The 21,372-nt window shown below is 36.3% G+C and overlaps 1 protein-coding gene across 5 annotated transcripts in view; it reads left to right on the forward strand.

Annotated features, from left to right (window-relative positions):
* Positions 1-21,372, forward strand: part of DOCK7 (dedicator of cytokinesis 7) — a 208,065-nt gene that overhangs the window by 7,777 nt on the left and 178,916 nt on the right. For 4 of the 5 annotated variants that reach the window (XR_009050226.1, XR_009050227.1, XM_057717585.1 and 1 more), the window contains exon 2: positions 13,010-13,115. Coding sequence is in view for 2 of the 5 variants with exons in the window: in XM_057717585.1 (XP_057573568.1) it covers positions 13,010-13,115 (106 nt within the window). In the remaining 3 variants the exon portion in view is untranslated. Of the gene's footprint in view, positions 1-13,009; positions 13,116-14,571; positions 14,640-21,372 lie in introns of those variants that run through there. The other variant, XR_009050228.1, reaches the window with a different exon arrangement.

Consider the following 21,372-nt stretch of genomic DNA (forward strand, 5'->3'; position numbering starts at 1 on the left):
ACCTTGTAACTGATTTATTTTTTGTGTTGGTATGCAGACTGTTACATTGCATTACTGTACAGAATTTTACTACCGTTTCTGTTCAACGTTGTATTAATATTTAGCATCCTCATTTTGTTTATAGTCTCCAAGGGAAAGCTTTCTGTTTCACTTAATATTTAGCCTGATGGTTACTGTAGGTTCTTTGTAGATACTCTTTTAGTCTGGGTTCCCTAGAAAACAGAGACTGAAACAAAGATTAAGACTTGAGGCTTTTTCTGGGAGGCATAATCCCAGGGCATTAGAAGAGAAAAGGGAAGTGAAGCAGAGAAGGATGGGAGACAGTGTAAGGTGATACCTTATCTTGTTAGCCTCTGCTTCACAAAGAGCTAAAGAGGGATTGTTTGGCAGGTGTGCTTGCTTGGCCAAACAGGATATCTTTGGACAGAGGAACATTTCTTTAGATCTGTAGATGGGACTCTGGAAGAAGAGGAAATTTATCTACCTGCTATTCTTCTGCATCCTGTTTTCTGTTAGTCAATTCAATCTTCTCAGAGTTAGTTCCCTTTCATTTCTGGGTTGCATCTTTTGGATACCTTAGGCAACCACTTGAAATGTCTTACTGCTTTTTCAAAGTGGCCTTTTACAGAAGAGACTTTTTGGTTGCATGTGACAGAAACTCAAATGAGATTAATTTGCACATACATGCTGCCTGATGTAACTGAGTACTTTGGGCCCAGGGATACAGAAGATGTTAGTAGGCCTCTTATCTTCTAGATTTTCCACATAATTGTAACAAAATGGTTACCATGAGAATTGACAACCCTAGGCTGAAATCCTACAAGTTTAGTTGTGGCAGAAAAGAGCCGGGAACTCAGTTATTGGTTTGGCTTGCATCACATGGTCCTTCCTTGAATCAATTACTGTGTTTAGGGCTACAGGGGACTGTGGCTAGTCCTGGGTCATATGTCCTCTATGGCTTTGGGGAGAGATGTGATGGTGTCAGCAATGCCCAGTCTCAAGGAATGAGTTCCTTATCAAAAAGGAGTTTCTAACCAAAAGAAGGAGAATCAGAGTGCTGGTCCCCCAAACAACTTCTATTCTTTAAAATTAGTCATTTGAAGTTGTATAGCATCACTATAGTCATTTAAATATATAGGTGTATAGTCAGCTCTACTACCTGCTAAAATTTAAATGTAACTGATAAAGTACAAAAAACAAAGAAAACTAGGGTAACCTGATGCCAGCTGTGGATCCCCTGTCACTGTTGAGTTTAGCTCTTACCTTAATGCCAACTCAGAGCCTCCCAAGGAGCTCTACTTGTTCCTGGTTTTGGCTTTCCCATGTGTCTTTCTGCACCTGCACTCCTGCGTCATCATGAGGTGTTCCATGTTTGTCCTGTGACACCAGAAGACTGAACTCCTTCACTCCTATCAGCCTTTTAATGATTTTCATAAACTTTGCTAAAGATACAGGGATGGTGGTGTAAGGGCTCTTAGAGTTCAAAACTTTCTTAGTGACTCTACTCCAACTCTCCTCTTTTTCCTGTCACCATCATTCTTTCTCTGACTATAAGCAATTTCTTACCATTATCTTCACAGAGTAGTTCCAACCATAGCCAAGCTCTTTTTTTTTAAATTAATTAATTTATTTTATTGGCTGTGTTGGGTCTTTTTTGCTGTGCATGGGCTTTTTAGTTCGGTGAGTGGGGGCTGCTCTTCGTTGTGGTACGCAGGCTCCTCATTGCCGTGGCTTCTCTTGTTGAGGAGCACGGGCTCTAGGTGCCTGGGCTTCAGTCGTTGCAGCACATGGGCTCAATAGTTGTGGCGGACGGGCTTAGTTGCTCCGCGGCCTGTGGGATCTTCCTGGAGCAGGGATTGAACCCATGTCCCCTGCATTGGCAGGCTGGTTCTCAACCACTGCGCCACCTAGGAAGCCCCATATCCAAGCTCTTTTAAAACAAACAAACAAACAAACGAACAAACAAACTTTATTGAGATATACATTATATACCATACAGTTAATTCATTTTGAGTGCACCATTCAGTGATTTTTAATAAATTTATAAACTTGTGAAACCATCACCGACAGTCGTTTTAGAGCATTTTCATTCCCCCCCATAATCCCTTGTACCAGTTTATAGTCACTCCCTAGTCCCACCCCAAGCCTCAGGCAGCCACTAATATACTTTATGTCTGTCTGTCTCTCTCTAGATTTGCCTTTTCTTTTTCTTTTTTTTTTTTTGTTTTGTTTTGTTTTTTGTTTTTTGGCACACGGAGTTGCTCCGTGGCATGTGGGATCTTCCTGGAGCAGGGATCGAACCCATGTCCTCTGCATTGGCAGGCGGATTCTTAACCACTGCGCCACCTAGGAAGCCCCTACCTTTTCTGAAAATATCGTATACATGGAATCATACAAATATGTGGCCTTTTCGTCTGACTTCTTTCACTTAGCATAACATTTCAAGGTTTGTTGTGGTAGTATGTATTTGTACTTATGAAGTGGCATTTCATTATGGTTTTGATATGCATTTCCCTAATGATCAGTGATGTTTTTCTTGTGCTTATTAACCAGTTACCTATCTTATTGGTGAAATATCTTGAAATCTTTTGCTTATTTTTAAATTGGATTATTTATGTTGTTTTTGAGTTTTAAGAGTTCTGGGTTTTTTTTTTTTTTTTTTTGGTTGTGTTGGGTCTTAGTTGCTGTGTGTGGGCTTTCTCTAGCTGTGGCGAGTAGGGGCTACTCTTTGTTGCTGTGTGTGGGCTTCTTATTGCGGTGACTTCTCTTGTTGTGGAGCATAGGCTCTAGGTTCGCGGGCTTCAGTACTTGTGGCACACAGGCTTAGTTGCTCCGTGGCATGTGGGATCGTCCCCCACCAGGGATCGAATCGTGTCTCCTGCGTTGGCAGGCGGACTCTTAACCACTGCACCACCGGGGAAGTCCTGTAAGAGTCCTTTATATGTTTATTGTTTGTTTGTTTGTTTGTGCTGGGCTATGCAGCATGTGGGATCTTAGTGCCCCCAATGATCCCCCTTAGGGATCACAGTCATGCCCCCTGCATTGGGAGCGAGGAGTCTTAGCCACTGGACCACCAGGGAAATCCCCTTTATATGTTTTAGATATAGGTTTGTGATGTGTGATTTGCAAATATTTTCTCCCTGTCAGGTTTGTTTTTTCATTTTCTTAGTAGTGAATTTTGAAGCACAAAGACTTTAAATTTTGATGAAGCCTGATTCATTAATTTTTTTTTCTTTTTATGGATCATGATTTTGGTGGTGTTATCTAAGACTCTGCTTAATTCATGCTCAAGAAGATTTCCTTCTCTGTTTTCTTCTAGAAGTTTTTATAGTTTTAGCTCTTACTTTTGGTTTATGACCCATTTTGCATTACATTTTGTGCATGGTGTGAGATGAAGGTCTAAATTCTTTTTTTTGCATGTGAATGTTCCGTTGTTGCAACACTCTGTTGGAAAGACTGTCTTCTTCTCATTGAATTACCTTGATATCTTGTCAGAAATCACTGATCTGTATGTCTGTCCTTACAGTATCAAACTGTTCTTTTTTTTTTTTTTAATGTTTATTTATTTATTTATTTATTGGCTGCAATGGGTCTTTGTTGCTGTGTGCCAGCTTTCTCTAGTTGCGGAGAGTGGGGGCTACTCTTCATTGTGGTGTGCAGGCTTTTCATTGCAGTGGCTTCTCTGGTTGCTGAGCACAGGCTCTAGGCACACAGGCGTTCGTAGTTGTGACTCATGAGCTCAGTAGTTGTGGCTCTCGGGCTTAGTTGCTCCGTGGCATGCGGGATCCTCCCAGACCAAGGATCTTTTTTGATTTCTCTTAGTAAAGTTTTAAAGTTTTCAGTGTGCAAGTCTTATACGTTTTTTGTTAAATCTGTTTCTAAGTATTTTATTGTTTTTGAAGTTATCATGAATGGAATTAAAGAATTATTTTTGGTTTGTTTGTTGCTAGTATATAGAAATGCGATTGATTTTTGAGTATTGAATTTGTATCCTCTGACCTTGCTGAACTCATTTATTAGTTCTAGTAATTTTTGGTGGATTCTTTAAGATTTTCTACCCACAGGATATATTGTCTGTGAGTAAAAATAGTTTCATTTCTTCCTTTCCACTCTTAATGCCTTTGATTTCTTCCTTTTCCTTTCCTCCTTCTCTCCCTCCCTGTTTTCCTTTCCTCCCCCCTTCCTTTCCTTTCTTCTTTCTTTCCTTGCTGTATTCCACAGGCTGGATCCTCCACTGTAGTGTTGAATAGAAGTGGGGAGAATACACATCCTTGCGTTCTTTCCAGTCTGAGGAGGAAAGCATTTCAACATTAAGTACGATGCTATCTGTAGGCAGATGCTGTAGGAAAGGGAAGGAGGGGATAAAGATTTGAGGGATATTTAAGGTTTAGGATGCACAGAGTTTAGCAACTAATTGTATACAGTTTACATCAAGATATAATTTATATGTTTGTGGATCAGGAGATTCTGGCTTTATTTTTCTGAAGTAGAGTGGAATTAAGGATATTTATCTCGTTTTGGGAGGGTTGACTTTTTGCAGTGGAGGTTTTTTCCCTTCAGTTTTCTTTTTAGATGCCAACTTCAGATTAGTGTTAATTTTTTCAAATGCTAAATTTTAAAATATTTTTTCTATGGTTATAATTTAATATGTTCCATGAAGTAGGGAGCATTACTTATTATCCCCATGTTTTAGTTGAGGAAATTGAGACATGGTGAAATGCTGTAGATCAGAATGATGGAGATCTCCAAGTCTCTTTAATACAGTGCTTTCAAAATCTTTAACTTAAATGTTTTCCCAAAATAGTGTCAGATGGGATACATGAGTCATCTGACATCTTTTTTTTTTTCCATTCTCCCCCAAAAGGAACTGTGTCTTAAATGTTAAGTATATTATAGAGAAGCATTATTTCTGTTCTTTGATTTCACAAGTCAACCTGTATGTATTTTTGTTTTCTTGGACTTTTGGTTACTGGTCTACTCTAGACTTAAATTCCTAAAGAATTTAACATAGGATAACTTAAAAATGGCAGTGCCTCAGATGGGAGTTTTATTTAGCTGTCCATGAAAGATAGGAAACAGATCATAGAATGGTAGTAATTATTATAGTGTTCCTATTAATATGTTAGTATATGCCACAGACATTTTCACTGGGTATCTTTTTTATTTTTTATTATTTTTTTGTTTTTTTGGCTGCGTTGGGTCTTTTTTAAAAAAATATTTATTTATTTGTTTATTTATTTAGGCTGCATTGGTTCTTCGTTGCTGCACACAAGCTTTCTCTAGTTGCAGCAAGCAGAGGCTACTCTTTGTTGCGGTGTGCGGGCTTCCCATTGTGGTGGCTTCTCTTGTTGTGGAGCATGGGCTCTGGGTACTCGGGCTCCACAGCAAGAGGTGTGGGCTTGCAGGCTCTAGAACGCAGGCTCAGTAGTTGTGGCACATGGGCTTAGTTGTTTCACAGCATGTAGGATCTTCCTGGGTCAGGGATCAAACCTGTGTCGCCTGCATTGGCAGGTGGATTCTCAGCCTCTGCGCCATCAGGGAATTCCCTGCGTTGGGTCTTTGTTGCTGCACCCGGGCTTTCTCTGGTTGTGGTGAGCGGGGGCTACTCTTCATTGCAGTGCTCGGGCTTCTCATTGTGGTGGCTTCTCTTGTTGCACAGGCTGTAGCCTTGCCAGCTTCAGTAGTTGTGGCGCAGACTTAGTTGCTCTGTGGCTTGTGGGATCTTCCCGGACCAGAGACTGAACCCATGTCCCCTGTATTGGCAGGTGGATTCTTAACCACTGCGCCACAAGGGACCAGGGAAGTCCCTTCACTGTGTATCTTTAACTGACCTCATAGGCTAGGTTTTGGGGAATAGAGAAATCATTAATACAAACTATAACTAGAGTTATTTACCTTTGGAAACTTGCTTCCATGAAAAGAGGCCCTGGGTGTTTTATGGATCTGAATTCAAACCCTGCCTCTACTGTTCATAAGCTTGGGGGAGTTACTCTATTTTTGAAGTTTATCTAAAAATATCTGTTTTTTCTTACTATAAAGTAATATATGGTACTGCAGAAATTTGGAAATATAAAAGGCCCAAAAGAGAAAGTAAAAATCCCCCGTAATTCTTGATTTAGACAAAAGTCTCAATGGAGCTTACATTCCAGTGAGGGTCTTTGCAAAGCATAGAAATAGCTTAAGTGTCTACCAATAGAGACTGGTTAAATATGTTGCAGTTTATCCATTTCACAGACTCTTTATCAGATAAAAGGAAGGAGAACAGTGGTTAAGAGTGGGAGCTGTAAATTCAGAGCTTAGTGCTGTTCCTTATTAGTTACATGACCTGAACTTCTTGAAACTTTAGTATCCTAGTATAGTACCTATTTCATAGAGTTTCTCTGAAGATCAAATGAGGTGTAACAAATTTAACACTTTACACAGCATCTGGCAGATTGTAAGTGATAAATATTGCTAGAAGAATAATATTGTTATGTGCTGATATGGAAAGATGCCCAAGATATGTTGTATGTAACGTAAGATATTGAGAAAAGGTTATATATGTCATATGTGAACATTATAAAATAAGGATATCTTATATACACACATCTTTTTCTTGAAGGATACCTAAGGAAATATTAAGTGGTTACATGTGGGGAAATAGGATTAAGGATTGGACATGGTAGAGAGATATACCTTTGTTTTTACTTCTTTGAGAAGTTTGAGTTTTTAATACCATGTACATTGTCCTTTCATTTACTTTTTTTTTTTTTTTGAGGTGTCTTCCTTTATCCAGTTGTTTTGTCTTTTCTCCATACTGGAAAATCTTACTCTCTTCATACTGGAGAAATCTTATTTTCTCTGCTTCTCATAGTAACTTTATTTACATAATTGTAGAGCTTGAATGTAGTTCTGGAACCAGCCCTTTGCAGATATGCTAAAGACATATTAGAGACTACGCTGAGATAAGTAAACATGTTATCTTGTTAAGACATTGTTAAAAAAGAAGAGTTTCACGTGGAATAGGAGAGCATTGTGTTTCAGTAATAGTTTTTAAACTTACCAGTTAACAAATGGGATAGTAATGATGTCAGCTGGGCTGTTAAAGATTATATACATTTAGAACTCTTCTGTTGATTCAGATTTTTTTCCCCCAGCAAACACTTACCTGACTATTTGACAGGAATAGATAAAAAGGTATGCTTTTTGTCTCTTTCCAATCAATTAGAAACCAACAGTACTTATAGATTAATTTATTCTGAAAGACGTTTGGAAAGTTCATATGGTAGGTAATTTCTGAGTTCATCCTTTTCCCTTACCTCCTTTTCTCTCTCTCTACTCTTACACCTGTCTCTCTATTCCTCTTACTACTCTCCCCGCCCCCGCCCCCACCATTGTCTCAATTGTGTTAGTAGTTCCTGCCCTCAAGAAACTCATATCATTTGTTCCATTCTAGCATTCTTATTGAACTACTTTTTTGGGGGAGGAATTATTAATTTCTCCATATTCTCATTTTTTTCACTTCAGCTTTTTAAACATTTATTAAGCACCCAGAGTGTGCTAGGCACTCTCATGGAGGGTGCAAAGGTAAGTAAAAGTAATTGCTTAGTTCCTTGCGAGGAGATAGGTAAATAGATTTTAGAACAGTTTGATAAATGCTATGACTAAGGTAGTGCTTGGTTATCACAGTTAGGTAGTTCTTGATAGGAAAGTGCCACCAGACAGAGTTTAAAAATATACATTTTCTTTAATGGCAGAAATTAGCCTGCTTTGAGACATTTATACAAAAAAAGAGACATCGCATACTCCTATTAGAAGTAGTTTCCTTGTGCTCCCTCATTACTCAAGGAGGTTGCAAAGGTACCTCTGAAGAGTGAGAGTGTGGCAGGCCTGAGAAGCCAAATTCTTGATACTTCACCACACCTTTTTTTCACTACCACAGTTTTACATTTGTGGATTGCATTACTACTATTCTAGAAAAACATACTTTGCAATTTATGTGCTTGTATCAAAGGGAATGTTTACAAACACTGAGCTTTCCCACTGCTGAAATCAAACTCTGTCAGCAAGGCCAAGTTCTTATTCCACTGTAGAAAGCAGCCTGGCTACTTTGCTGCCTGTCTGAACTAGCCTCCTGGAAACCCCATTTCCTTAAATGAATGTGGGTAACCACAAAATGCTTTGAAAGCACAGAGGACGAGTGTCTAACCTGAGTAAAACAGGAGAGAAATGATTGGACAGGGATATATGGAGGATATGATATACTTCTTGAGGAGTATTTGCCATGTCTGCTTTCCATATTTAGTTTGCTAGTTTTCTCTGTTAAGGCAGAGTGATAATAACTGAAGAGTTTTACGCTAAATTATAGACATCATTTGCCTCTCTAAAATATAAGGACATTTTCCTCCAGTATTACAATACTGTCTTCTCACATTAAAAAAAAAAAACAAAACAACACTAATTCTTAATTATCTAATACCTTGTCCATGTTCAAATTTCTGCTTATCCCCAGAAATGTCTTCTGTGGCTTCTTTGTTCAAACCAGGATCAAGTTAAGAACCATTTGTTGCATTTGGTTATATCTCTTAAGTCTTTTTTCTTTTCCTTTTTGAATAGACTTTACTTTTTTAGTCTTAAGTCTTTTTTATGCTAAAACTTAGCCCACTGCCTTTATTTATTCATCACATTGACTTGTTGAAGAGACTTGACATATAGAATGACCTTTCTTCTGGTTTTTTGTCTGACTGCTTTTTTTTAGTATTGTTAACACTGTTCTCTGTATTTCTTGTAACCTGAATGTTAGATATACATGTTTTATTCAGTTCAGGTTAAACATTTTTGGCACAAATACTTGAAAGGTGATATAGTGTTGCTTTTCTTTAATCTATTGTTTTCTTTATTTTGCCTTTTTTTGTCTTTAATACCAACTATACACAATGGTAGAACTATGATTCAACCCATCAGTCATCAGTCTTGAACTTGGATAGTCACAGCATTGGAGTATCATCTGTTCTTGTCCTTTTTCTTTTGGGGATTTTTAGCTAGCCCTTTTTTGCCTTGTCTCTGATATGTTCCCTTACCTGGTATATTACGTGGTATATTCCCTTACTCTTCTCCCCTGAGTTCTGTCTTCAATATAAACAGCACCAGTTCCAAGAGATCTTATTCTCTTATTTGACATATTGCATTGAAGATTTTTTCTGTGACTTTATAGGAGTGGCTCAACTAATAACCTCTTTTGTTTTAGTTTAAACTCTCCTTACTCATCTTTACTCAGGCATTTCCTCTGGTCCCATGAAGAATGGCTAGAGTTTAGAGAGGCCAGATTGGCCTTGGGACATTCTAGAAATCATGGTTGTTGGGGGGCTCTGAAAGTGGGATGAGGTTGGAGGAAAGGTTAAATGCAACATAATTTTCCCTCGAGATATGGATCCTTTGTTGATTATTTCTAATATACCATGGTGAATGGCCTTAGTGAGTGCTTTCTTTTGTAAAAACTGTAATGCATGTTGACACAGTGAGAGAGCTTGTGGGAATGGAGAGAGTTGGTAAGGAGATAAATAGGTCAAATATTGGATCATGTACTTTTGGGAGGGGAAGAAGATATTCTGCTATTATAATTTAAGAGCATACGTAACTATGGAATTTTTGACCTACTCTTCTTTCCACTTTGCTGTTAATATTAATAACTTAATAGAAGTAAAAAAGACTTCTTTGTATTGCTTTACATATGAGCTTCATTAGGAGTAGGAAAAATTGTTATTAATAAATTAATCTATGATAAAGGATTTTAACTGACATCAGGAACTATATTTATGCATTACATTTCTTGTCTTACAAACTTTGGACCAAAGTATGATTAAGAGATATTGTGGGGGTTTTTTTTTGGGGGGGGGGCGGAAATTTCCTCACTCACCATTGAGGAAATCTTTTCATGCGGAGGGTCTCCGTATAAATACATCCTTTGTGTGAGTTGCAGATAGTTTTATTGCCATTGTAGCTCAGTTTGGAAATGGTTCTTATTTTCAAATTACTGCTGATTTTCTCTTTGAGGGAAATTTAGTCATGTACAAATAAAACAAATATTTGTAATATGGGGATTATCTTTTGTATATCTCTGTATTAAATGAAAGATTGTCTCTTTTCGAAGTAATCATTTTAAATTTTGTTTTACTTTTTAACATTTTCTGAAATCAGGGTATGCCTTTCAATTAATTGATGATGTAAGGTTAATTAGCGAGATTTTTCTTTCTTAGCTGTACCTGAAGTAATAGCAAATCTTAACAATTAGTGAGATCTTGAACTTGAGGAAATATAGCAGTTTACAGTTCAAATTATTCATGGTTTATCCCCAGAAACACTAAGAAACAGAAACACTGAGGTAGTGCTGAGGTTGGTAGACTGAGTTAAGTAGCACTGAGGAAGATAGACATACAGTATATGTTCTCTGTCTCTCTCTCTCTCTTTTTAAAGGCTTTTTCATATTTTCTTCTCAGTCTTGACAACAGAATCAGGAGATTGTAAGGCCTTTAAACCAAACATAATAATGAACATTCACAGTGCATGGCGTCATTAAAAGGCCTAAGGGGAGTCATATATTGAAGTGAATGTTACTGTCCTCTCACATTGAGACGCTTTACAGATTTTGCCCTTTGCCTTCTCCTCAATTTGTATTCTCATTCAAAGGTTACATTCCCTCTTTAGCTTTCATCTCCAACCCCTTGGGGAGCAGTTGTAGGTTTACAGAATAGTGGAAAGTTCCCATGTTTACTCCCCAACCAGTGTTTCCCCTATTATTAACATCTTAGATTAGTGTGATACATTTATTATAATAGATAAGCCAATATTGATACATTATTATTAAAGTCCATAGGTTACCTTAGGTTTACTCTTTGTGTTGTCCATTCCATAGGTTTTGACAAATGTATAATGATATGTATCCATCATGATAGTATCATAGAGAATAGTTTCTCTGCCCTAAAAATCTCCTGTGCATTACATATTCATCTCTTCCTTTTCTTCCCTGGACAACCACTGTCTTTTTTTCACCCCTTCCAGTTTTGCCTTTTCCAGAATATCATATAGGTGGAATCATACAGTATTGTATCCTTTTCAGATTGGCTTCTTCCACATAGCAATATTCTTTTAAGGTTCTTCCATGTCTTTTTTGGGCTTATAGCACATTTCTTTTTCCTGCTGAATAATATTCCATTGTATTAGTGTATCATAGTTTGTTTATCCATTTACCTATTGAAGGATAAGCTTCCAAGTTTTGGCAATTATGAATAACAGATTAGCCTTTTATAAAATGCGTGTATGATCTAAAGTACTTCATCACCCATAAAGAAAAAGTTGAGCTAATTCAGTGTTTTGAGCCTTAACAAATAACTCTTTTAGTTTTGTATCAAAAATTTCTAATTGAGTAGTCATCTCCTAACAGTGCCCAAGAGATGTGTGTGGAGTGATCAAATATGAAAAAAGTAAGAGGATATGCAAGAGAAGAAGGAGGCCAAAGATTATATCATGTATTTGTATAATTTTTGGAAAATGAAATTGTCTAGAAATTCAGCTGGAAATTCAAATGGACACTAACATGTTCAGAGCTCTGAATTCAACCATTAGTATGAGAACACTCCAGAACAAAAGTATCATCAAGCTGGCCCAGAATTGAAGCCAGTAGGCCTATTTCACTTTGTGTGCAATGGAATGATAGGAAGAAGATAGGGTTTTTATTTTTCGGAAAAGAGTAAAAGAACAAAAGGCAAGTTTTATAAAATAGAGACGTGACCAGTTGTTGATCATAGGGTAGTGGTTAGAGATTGACATCAGGAAAATAATTGTACAAAATCTATAGATAGTTGTCTTTGTGTTCTTGAGTTACATTTTTTACTTAGTAAAAATGTTACTAATGTGAGGAAGTTATTTAATTACTGGGTTTAAGACTTGCTGAATATTTTGGTTTATAATTTTGTGAAGTCTAAGAAATATAGAGCTATAAAGTCATTCGAATGTCTAAAATATTTTTGTTTTAGACATGCTATTTAAGTAAATTTGAAATACTTGTATGCCCGCAAGGGTCCACAAGCAGGTTGATATCATGGAACTTCTAAACTTTAATCCTGATTCAAATAAAGACTTATTGGTCAAGCTATGTTATGATAATGCTGTTGTGGTTTCCTTAATTTGTCGGTAATACTATATATTTGTCGGTAATACTATACTATATAGGACTAAATAAACATTTCTCTGTTTTAAGTGCCACATGCTAAATATTTTAGGGCAAATAGCAGTGAATGAAACCACTGCCTCTGTTTATATAGGGCACACATGATGTGGAAAAAGTAACTAGGGAGGAGGAAAATGCAAGTTAGTTTATGATAAATGCTCTAAGAATTTTTAAGAAGGATGGTGTTTTAGTTGTGGTGAGTCAAGAAGCTTGTATGGAAGTGTTGCCATTTGAGTTTTACCCTTAAAACTGGTTAAGAGTTGAATTTGTAGATACAAGAGAGAAACAGCATTCTAGGAAGCAATTTATGTTCATTGAGAAGAATTTGGGAAAGGATATACAGTATAAGGCTGAAAAGGTGATTAGGGTCAGATTATGGAAAGCTATTAATGCCAGAGTATAAAGACATTTTTTATTATTTAAGTAAAAGCGTGGAATAGTTTTCTGGGGCATGAATATTGTTTATATAGTATTTTAGAATTAATTTTATATCCTTAAAATGTATACATGTTAATATATACATCTAATTATACTTTCCAGCTCTATCATAAGCCAAAGTATGTTCCCTGAAATGCCATATACAAAAAAAGCCTTAATGCAAGTTGGCTGTCAGTCTTGTACCCTATATCAGTATTATAAAGATGTTCTACTGTAATTATTTACCAAAATATCTAATGAATTTATAGCCTTATTGATATGCTGCGTTTTGTTGTTCTTTAAATGAATTTTTAATATACTTAACTTTCTCCCATTTTATATTAGGTTGTTTTCTTTTTAAAAACTGTGTTTGCTTTTTTGTTGTAGAACTGTGGCTGCTGAAGTTAGGAAGCAGATCTCTGGACAATACAGTGGTTCTCCCCAGCTGCTCAAAAACCTCAACATTGTTGGCAATATATCCCATCATACCACAGTAAGTAGCATATTTAAAATATGATATGTTGCTGTTGTATTCTGACTAGGCCATGAAAAAATAGCAGAAAGATAAGAGCCAGTAGATTGGCTAGTTCCATCACTAGTCTCATTAACAACCTTATTTGTTGCTACCTCACTCTTTTCTGAAATTTGCTTCCGGGGGTATTGGGAAGATGTTAGGGAAGTGTTGATTTCCTTGTCAACTCCAAAACTTTACATTCAGAATTTAATCAACTCTGGGATTTTACAATTAGAACTTCCCAGACCCAAGGTGGCTCATACATGAAAATTCAGGAATCTATTCTAGAAATAATAGGTTCTAAAGTAAATGTTAAATAATTATGTAGATTCATGCTATTATCTATCTCCTTTAATAGAAAAGAATATATAGTTATTGAATTATTGCTTTATGCCAGGTGCTGTGTCAGATATAAACATATGTTTTGTTTTTCAAGAGGCTGGCATGAGGATAATCAATTTTTATAAAAAACTGATACTTATTAGTTATAGTAGGAATATGAATTAAAAACATACTCCATTTGTCAAAAACTGAAAACAAAATTAAGAATGACTTAGATGAAGTTGTAGTAACACTTTCTATTTAGCTATGAAATGTTACTAATTATTGAACATAGTGTGCCAGAGCATAATAGTTTGATTGACTTGTACTGATGTTTATAATGTTTGTGTTATTAAGATTTTAAAACATGGAGTTTACTTTTAACAACAGTAACATACTGATTGGAGAAGTTTTAGAGTATATAGATTTCTGGATGGTTTCAATGTACATGGAGATAATCCTTCCAATACCCTCTTAGTGTCTTGAACTCTTTTCAACTGATTTCCTGCATTCTGTGTTACACCTTAACTATTCACTTCCATAGTCATCCCTGGATTTAGTCATTATGAATAGCTGTAAGCCTTCTGTAATCTCAGTTTTATGCTTCCTATTCTCTGACTACCACTTCTTATCTTTCTTGCTCTTTTGTTCTGGTGCTCTGGCTTCAATTGTCCTTCAACTCCACCGGGACCTAGAATCTGTCATCCTGCTAACTTTTTTCTGTCTCTCACCCCTTGATGTCCTCTTTTCTCTCCTTACCAAATTTGAATTATTTGTTGATCATTATAATTATCCTTTTGCATATACCCTTGACTGCCTTAACTTCTTCTCATGTCATTGGCAGTACCTCAGTGCTGTTTAAATCCAACCTTTTGCTTACTTCATACTTGCACTTGTGCAGCTGAGTATGGCTGGAGAGAACCCCACAGATCCCATTGACTGGTCTCACTTTAAATTTATGACCACTAACTCATGAAGGCTTTAACATTGCTAGGCAAGCATTTTATTTTTCTAGTTTGTTCATTCTCCCACTGTTTTAGTTGACTCATTTCATGCCTCCTACTCTTTCCTTAACACCCTAATTGTTCTTCCCCAATTGCACTCTTAGGATGACTTGGCTTCCTGTTTCCACTGAGAAAATTGAAGCAGTCAGAAGGGACTTCCACATATTCCTACCACCATGTGTGTTCACCTTTTATCATTTGTACCCATATTGTCTGTCTATTCACCAGTTATTTTAGATGAACTGCTAGTGAACTAGATCCCAACTTCTCTGTTACTCAAATATGGTACTTCAGTAACTCTCCCTTCTCTTTTCTATCATCCCTTTTTCTCTCTATTTACTGGATTATTCCCATCAGTATACAAACATGCAAACATGCTGTTATTTCTTCCATTTAAAAAAATTCTTCTTTTTTTGCCCTACTTTTCCATCAGTATCCAATCTCCAATGTTTCTTTGCTCTTCTTTGCAACAAAATTCTTTCAAAGGGTTGTCAGAGCTTGCTGACTTAAATTTCTCTTCTTGTATTCTCTCTAAAAAAAGTTTACTTTATGGGAATCTTCAAACATACACAAAAGTAGAAGACTAGTATAAACATTGACGTTTTGCATTTAACCACAATGCTGTTATCACACTTAACAGAATTAACAGTCTGTACTTCTTTGGTATCATCTAATATCCAGTGCATGTTAAATTTTCTTGATTATGTCATACATATCTTTTTATAGTTGGTTTATTCAAATAAAGATCAAACAAAATTCACAAATGGAATTTGGTCTTAGATCACTTGCATTAAAAAAAAAAGGCAGTTTCTCCCTCCCCCTTTTTTTTTTAAACTGAGGTATTGCTGATTTACAATATTAAATAAGTTTCAGGTGTACAACACAGTGTTTCACTATTTTTAAAGGTTGTACTCTATTCATAGCTAATATAAAATATTGACTATATGCCCTTTGCTGTACAATATATTCTTGTAGCTTATTTATTTTATAATAGTAATTTGTACCTTTTAATATCCTACCATTATCTTGCCCCCTCCTCCCCAACTGGTAACCACTAGTTTGTTGTGTCTGTGACTTTTTTTTTTTTGTTATATTCTCTAGTTTTATTTTATAAATTCCACTTATAAGTGATATAAAATATTTGTCTTTCTCTGTCTGACTTACTTCACTAAGCATAATATCCTCCAGATCCATCCATGTTGTTGCTCATATGGTCGTCTAATATTCTACAAGGGTGCCAAGAGCATTCAATAGGGAGATGATAGTCTCTTCAACAAAAGTAGTGTTGGGAAAACTAGATAAACACATGCAGAGCAATGAAATTGATCCCCTATTTTACACCACTCGCAAAAATTAACTTGAAATGGATCAAAGTCTTAAACATAAGACCTGATACTATGAAACTCCTAGGAGAAAATGTAGAGAAGAAGCTCCTTGATGTTGGTCTTAGAAATGATTTTTTTGGATTTGACACTGAAAGCACAAAACCAAAAGCAAAAATCAACAGATTGGGGCTACATCAAATTTAAAAGCTAATGAAACAATTAACAAAATGAAAAGGCATCCCTGGAGAAAAATTTTGCAAATCATGTATCAGATAAGGAGTTAATATCTGAAATATATAAAGAACTCATATAACTCAACAAGAAGGCGAGCAATCTGATTAAAAATGGGCAGAAGAACTAAATAGACATTTTTCCAAAGAAGTTATCCAAATGGCCAACAGGTACATGAAAAGGTGCTCAACATCACTAATCATCAGAGAACTGGAAATTAAAACCACCATGAGATATCCCCTCAGTTCTGTTAGTATGTTTATCATCAAGAAGACAAGCGATAACAAATGCTGGTGAGGATGTGGAGGAAAGGGAACCTTTGTGCACTGTTGGTGGGGATGTAAAGTGGTGCAATCACCTTGGAAAACAGTATGGAGTTTCCTCAAAAAACTAAAAATAGAACTACCATATGACCCAGCAATTCCCCTTCTGGGTATTTATCTGAAGAAAACAAAAACACTAATTCGAGAAGATACATGCATCCCAGTGGTCATAGCAGCATTATTTACAGTAGCCAAGATATGAAAGCAACCTAAATGTCCATCAACAGATGAATGGATAGAGAAGATGTGGTGTATATATGCAATGGAATACTACTTCCTCCCCCAGCTTTTAAGTTTGTTTGTTTTTATGCTATTGACTTGTTGAGGAAATTGGATTAGTTGTCTTATAGAATTTCCTGCCTTTTGGATTTTATGATAACTTCCTTGTAGACTTGTTTCTCTATCTCCTGTATTTCCTGTAACTGATTAGATTCTGGTTCAACTTTTTTGAAATTTCTTCCTTGTAGACTTGTTTCTCTTATCTTCTGTATTTCCTATATATGATTAGATTCTGGTTCAACTTTTTTTTTTTTAACAGGTTTATTGAGATTTATTTCATATAACCATACAATTCACCCATTTAATTTAGAATTCAGTGGATTTAATATATTCACAGTTATGTGCAACCATCACAACAGTCAATTTAGAGCATTTTCATTACCTCAAAATGAAATTCTTTAGCTATCTCCCTTTTATCCTCCTTCCCTCCAGCCCAAAACAATCACTAATCAAATATCAGAATTTTGATGGCACATCAGAAAAGACTGAAAGAGATCTTAATACTAAATGATAGTCAGAATTCCAGTGCAATCCTTGTTGAAGTAAGACATTGAAGTCTTACTTCCATTGAAGTCTCACATTGCCTGTAAGGGATTCTGTAGTGCTTCACTATTGCTTCTTGTTGTCACCTTTTAACACTCCTTACTGCCCAGTCACTCTCAGTTGCAATCTCTTCCCTTAGATCTGTAAATACAGGATCTTACTTTGGAGTCTTGCAAAATAATTTATAGTTGTAAGAAGCTTATCACTATGTCTGAAAATTAGCTCAGGCACTTGTCTCTGATGAGAGTCAAAGAGTGTAGACAGTTGTAGCAAAAATAATTTTATTTCCTTGCTCCAAGTCTAGCTAATATTACACATAGAAAATCAGTGACTTTCTATGTGAGTTTGGGAAACAAGATCATTTGTGATCTCTGTGATTTAGTGTTTATAAGAGAATGTCATAGCTTTCTTCCCTACCCTAACCCTTACTCTTGATATGGTTGGTCATTCTTTGAGGAAAGGTTAATTTTGAACTAGAAATAAATAAGGACTCCCAGCTTTTGTCATTATTTTCATGGAATATTCATTTGTGACACTTTGAATCCTGAAAGGTATACTGCCTCAGAAATAATTCTTAGGTGGAGAAGCATTGACTTATAAAGTTTAAAAAAAATGTTCACTGAAATTTATGTATGTATGTATTTATATTGTGGTAAAATGTAGCTAACAAACTTTATCAGTTTAGCCATCTCTAAGTGTACAATTAAGTGGCATTAAGTACATTCACAAGCCATCACCACTATCCATTTCCAGAATTTTTTAATTCACCCAAACTGAAACCCTGTACCCATTAAACAATAATTCCATTCCCTCCCTCCTCCCAATCTCCAGTAACCTCTATTCTCTTTCCTGTCTCTATGAATTTGTCTTTTATATGTAGCTCATATAAGTGAAATCATACAATATTTGTCTTTTTGTTTGGCTTATTTTACTCAGCATGTCTTCAAGGTTCATCCTTGTGTTAGAACCATGTGTTAGAATTTCATTTCTTTTTAACATTGAATAATATGCCATTGTATATGTGTACCACATTTTGTTTATCCATTCATTTGTTGATGGACATTGGATTGTTTCCACCTTTTGGTTATTGGTAATGATGCTGCTATGAACATGAGTGAACAAGTATCTGTTTGAGTCTCTGTTTTCAATTTTTTGGAATATGTACTAGAGGTGGAGTTGGTGGATCTTGTAGCAATTCTTTGTGTTTTGGTATTTTTTTTTCAGAACCACCAAATTGTTTTCCATAGCAGCTGTACCACTTCACATTCCCATCAGCAGTGCACAACACTTCCAATTTCTCAGTATCTCTCCTACACTTGTTATTTTCCATTTTTTGGTAATAGCCCTTATAATGGGTGTGAAGTAGTATCTTACATTTTTTGTTGTTGTTGTTGTTAGTATCTTGTGTTTTTGATTTGCATTTTCCTCATCCTACTAATTTTATGTTGTATTTTCAGTTAGTTCAATGTAATTTTTAGATTTCATTTTTCAGACTGCTGTGACTCATGGATTATTTGGACTGTGTTGTTTAGTTTCCAAGTGTTTGGAGGTTTTCCTGTTATCTTTCTGTTGCTAATTTCTAGTTTGATTACATTATGGTCAGAGAACACACTGTATGAACACACAGTTTTTTAAAATTTGTTGAGGTTTTTTTAGGGTTCAGGATATGGTCTATCCTGGTATTTACTTTTTGGGCCTTTGAAAAAAGTGTTTGTTCTGTTGTCATTGGGTGGACTGTTTTGTGAATGTGATTAGATCCTGTTGGTTGATGGTGCTGTTGAATTTTACCAGATCCTTGTTGATTTTCTGTCTGGTTTTCTTTCAGTTGTTGAGAGAGATGTCTTGAAGTCTCCAGCTATAACTGCAGATATGTCTTATTTTTTCTTTGAATTCTATCAGTTTTTGCTTCACATAATTTATAGCTCTGTTGTTTAGTACATGTGCATTTAAGATTGCTATGTATCATAGCTGTTATCATTAGGTAATGCTCCTCTTTATCCAGTACTTTTCTTTGCGCTGAAGTCAAAGTACTTTATCTGATATTAATATAGCCACTTTTGCTTTCTTTTGATTAATTTACATATGGTATATCTTTTTCCATCCTTCTATTTTCAGCCTCCTTATATTATTTGAAGTGAGTTTTTAGTATACCATACAGGTACCTTGTGTTTTTAAATTCTGCCAATCTCATCTTTTTATTGGTGTATGTAGGCCATTTAATTTAATGTTACTATCATTAAACTAGAGCTTTAATCTGCCATTTTATTTTTTGTTTGTTCTCTCTGCTTTTTGTTTCTCTAGTTTCCTTTTTCTGTCTTCCTGTGGGTTACTTGAACATTTTTTAGAATTCCATTTTGATTTATCTATAGTGTTGTTGAGTGCATACCTTTGTATAGCCTTTTTAGCAGTTGCTTAAGGTATTATATGTACGTAACGTCACACTACTGGTGTTGACATTTTACCAGTTTGAGTGAAGTGTGGAAATCTTATGTACCTTTATGTCTCTTTACCCTATAGGTATTAAATTATATAGACCTCACCTGAAACTGCCCTAGCAGTAAGGAAAAGGAGTTCCTTGTTATTGCTGCATAGGAATGGGTGTCCAGATTCCCTGTGTGGTCTGTCTCCACTGACACTGGGGGTAGGGGATTCATTACCTTCCAGTAGATATGAAAATCTCAGCTCCACATTCTGACTTCTCAGACATCATGCTGATGGGGAGTGTTGGGATGGCTTGGTGAGGGTGAAGCTCCCCATTTGGCCTTTGCTGGTGTGGATATGGGTGGGACTAGTTTTTCATGTGTTGTTTGGCTGGAGTAAACTGGTTATTCTCTAACAGTTTTCTGTTTTGCTAGGCTGTTGCTCTCTTGGTCCTTTGGCTGGGGAGAACAGCCTTTTGTTGCATTTTTTGTTTTCCTGTGCTCCTTGGTGTTTCTGGGTTGTGGGCTTTTCTAGCATCAGGTCTGGAGTATGTAAGGTAAAAAAAAAATTTAGATAACTCACTGCTGTGCTGTTCCTTGGGTCCCAAGGTACCTGTTGGTCTGCCTGTCTCTCACCATCTTTCAGAACCATCTTGTGTTGATTTTACATATAATCTCTAGCGTTTGTAGTTTTAATTAGTGGGAAGAACAGAGAAAAGTATATCTACTCCATCTTCCTAGAAGTAGAAGTAATACTTACTTGTGACTTTTTTTTTTTTTATAAATTTATTTATTTATGGGCTGTGTTGGGTCTTCATTGCTGGGAGAGGGCTTTCTCTAGTTGCGGCGAGCGGGGGCTACTCTTTGTTGTGGTGCATGGGCTTCTCATTGCGGTGGCTTCTCCTGTTGCAGAGCACGGGCTCTAGGTGTGTGGGCTTCAGTTGTGTGGCACACGGGCTCCATAGTTGTGGCTCATGGGCTCTAAAGCGCAGGCTCAATAGTTGTGGCACATGGGCTTAGTGGCTCTGCAGCATGTGGGATCTTCCCAGAGCTGGGCTCAAACCCGTGTCCACTGCGTTGGCAGGCGGATTCTTAACCACTGTGCCTCCTAGGAAGCCCTTACTTGTGACTTTTGATGTTGAACACTTTTCCATGTACTAACTGACCATTCTTTTTTTTTTTTTTTTTTAATATTTTATTGAAGTATAGTTGATTTACTCTGTGGTATTAATTTCTGCTGTACAGCAGAGCGATTCAGTTATACATATATAGATCCCTAAAATCAATAGTAATTCAAGTGTTTCTTGAACTGCACAAAACACTAACATCATTCTTTTGACCGACATTAGTTGAGCACCAGCTATGTGCCAGGCTCTGTTTAGACACTTAGGGCCTTTACCTAAACTACACTCATGTGAAGGTGGTGCATTAATCTCATGATACAGATGAAGGTGGTTGTGTGAGAGGGAAGGAAGTATGTGACTTGGCCTCCCCCTCAAGAAGCTTCAGTCTAGTTGAGAACACAACATTTGCACATATGAAACAACTGCTAAATAAAACATACTATGGTTAACATCAGCTTTCCAGAACTGTCAAAGGTTGATTCATCCTGGAGAATCCATTCAGTTTTCCAGATATCTGAGAGGCTGTCCTTTAAAACATACAGTAGTAACATTAAAGAAAATAAGTAGTTGTACTTAGTTCCAATACAGTAGTTCCCTCAGGACCTATTGAAGTACATGTATAACACAGTTTCTATGTTAGAATCATTTGTATTTTTTTTTCCTAGA

Source organism: Hippopotamus amphibius, chromosome 1 (assembly GCF_030028045.1).
Source record: "Hippopotamus amphibius kiboko isolate mHipAmp2 chromosome 1, mHipAmp2.hap2, whole genome shotgun sequence".
Lineage (NCBI taxonomy): Eukaryota > Metazoa > Chordata > Mammalia > Artiodactyla > Hippopotamidae > Hippopotamus > Hippopotamus amphibius.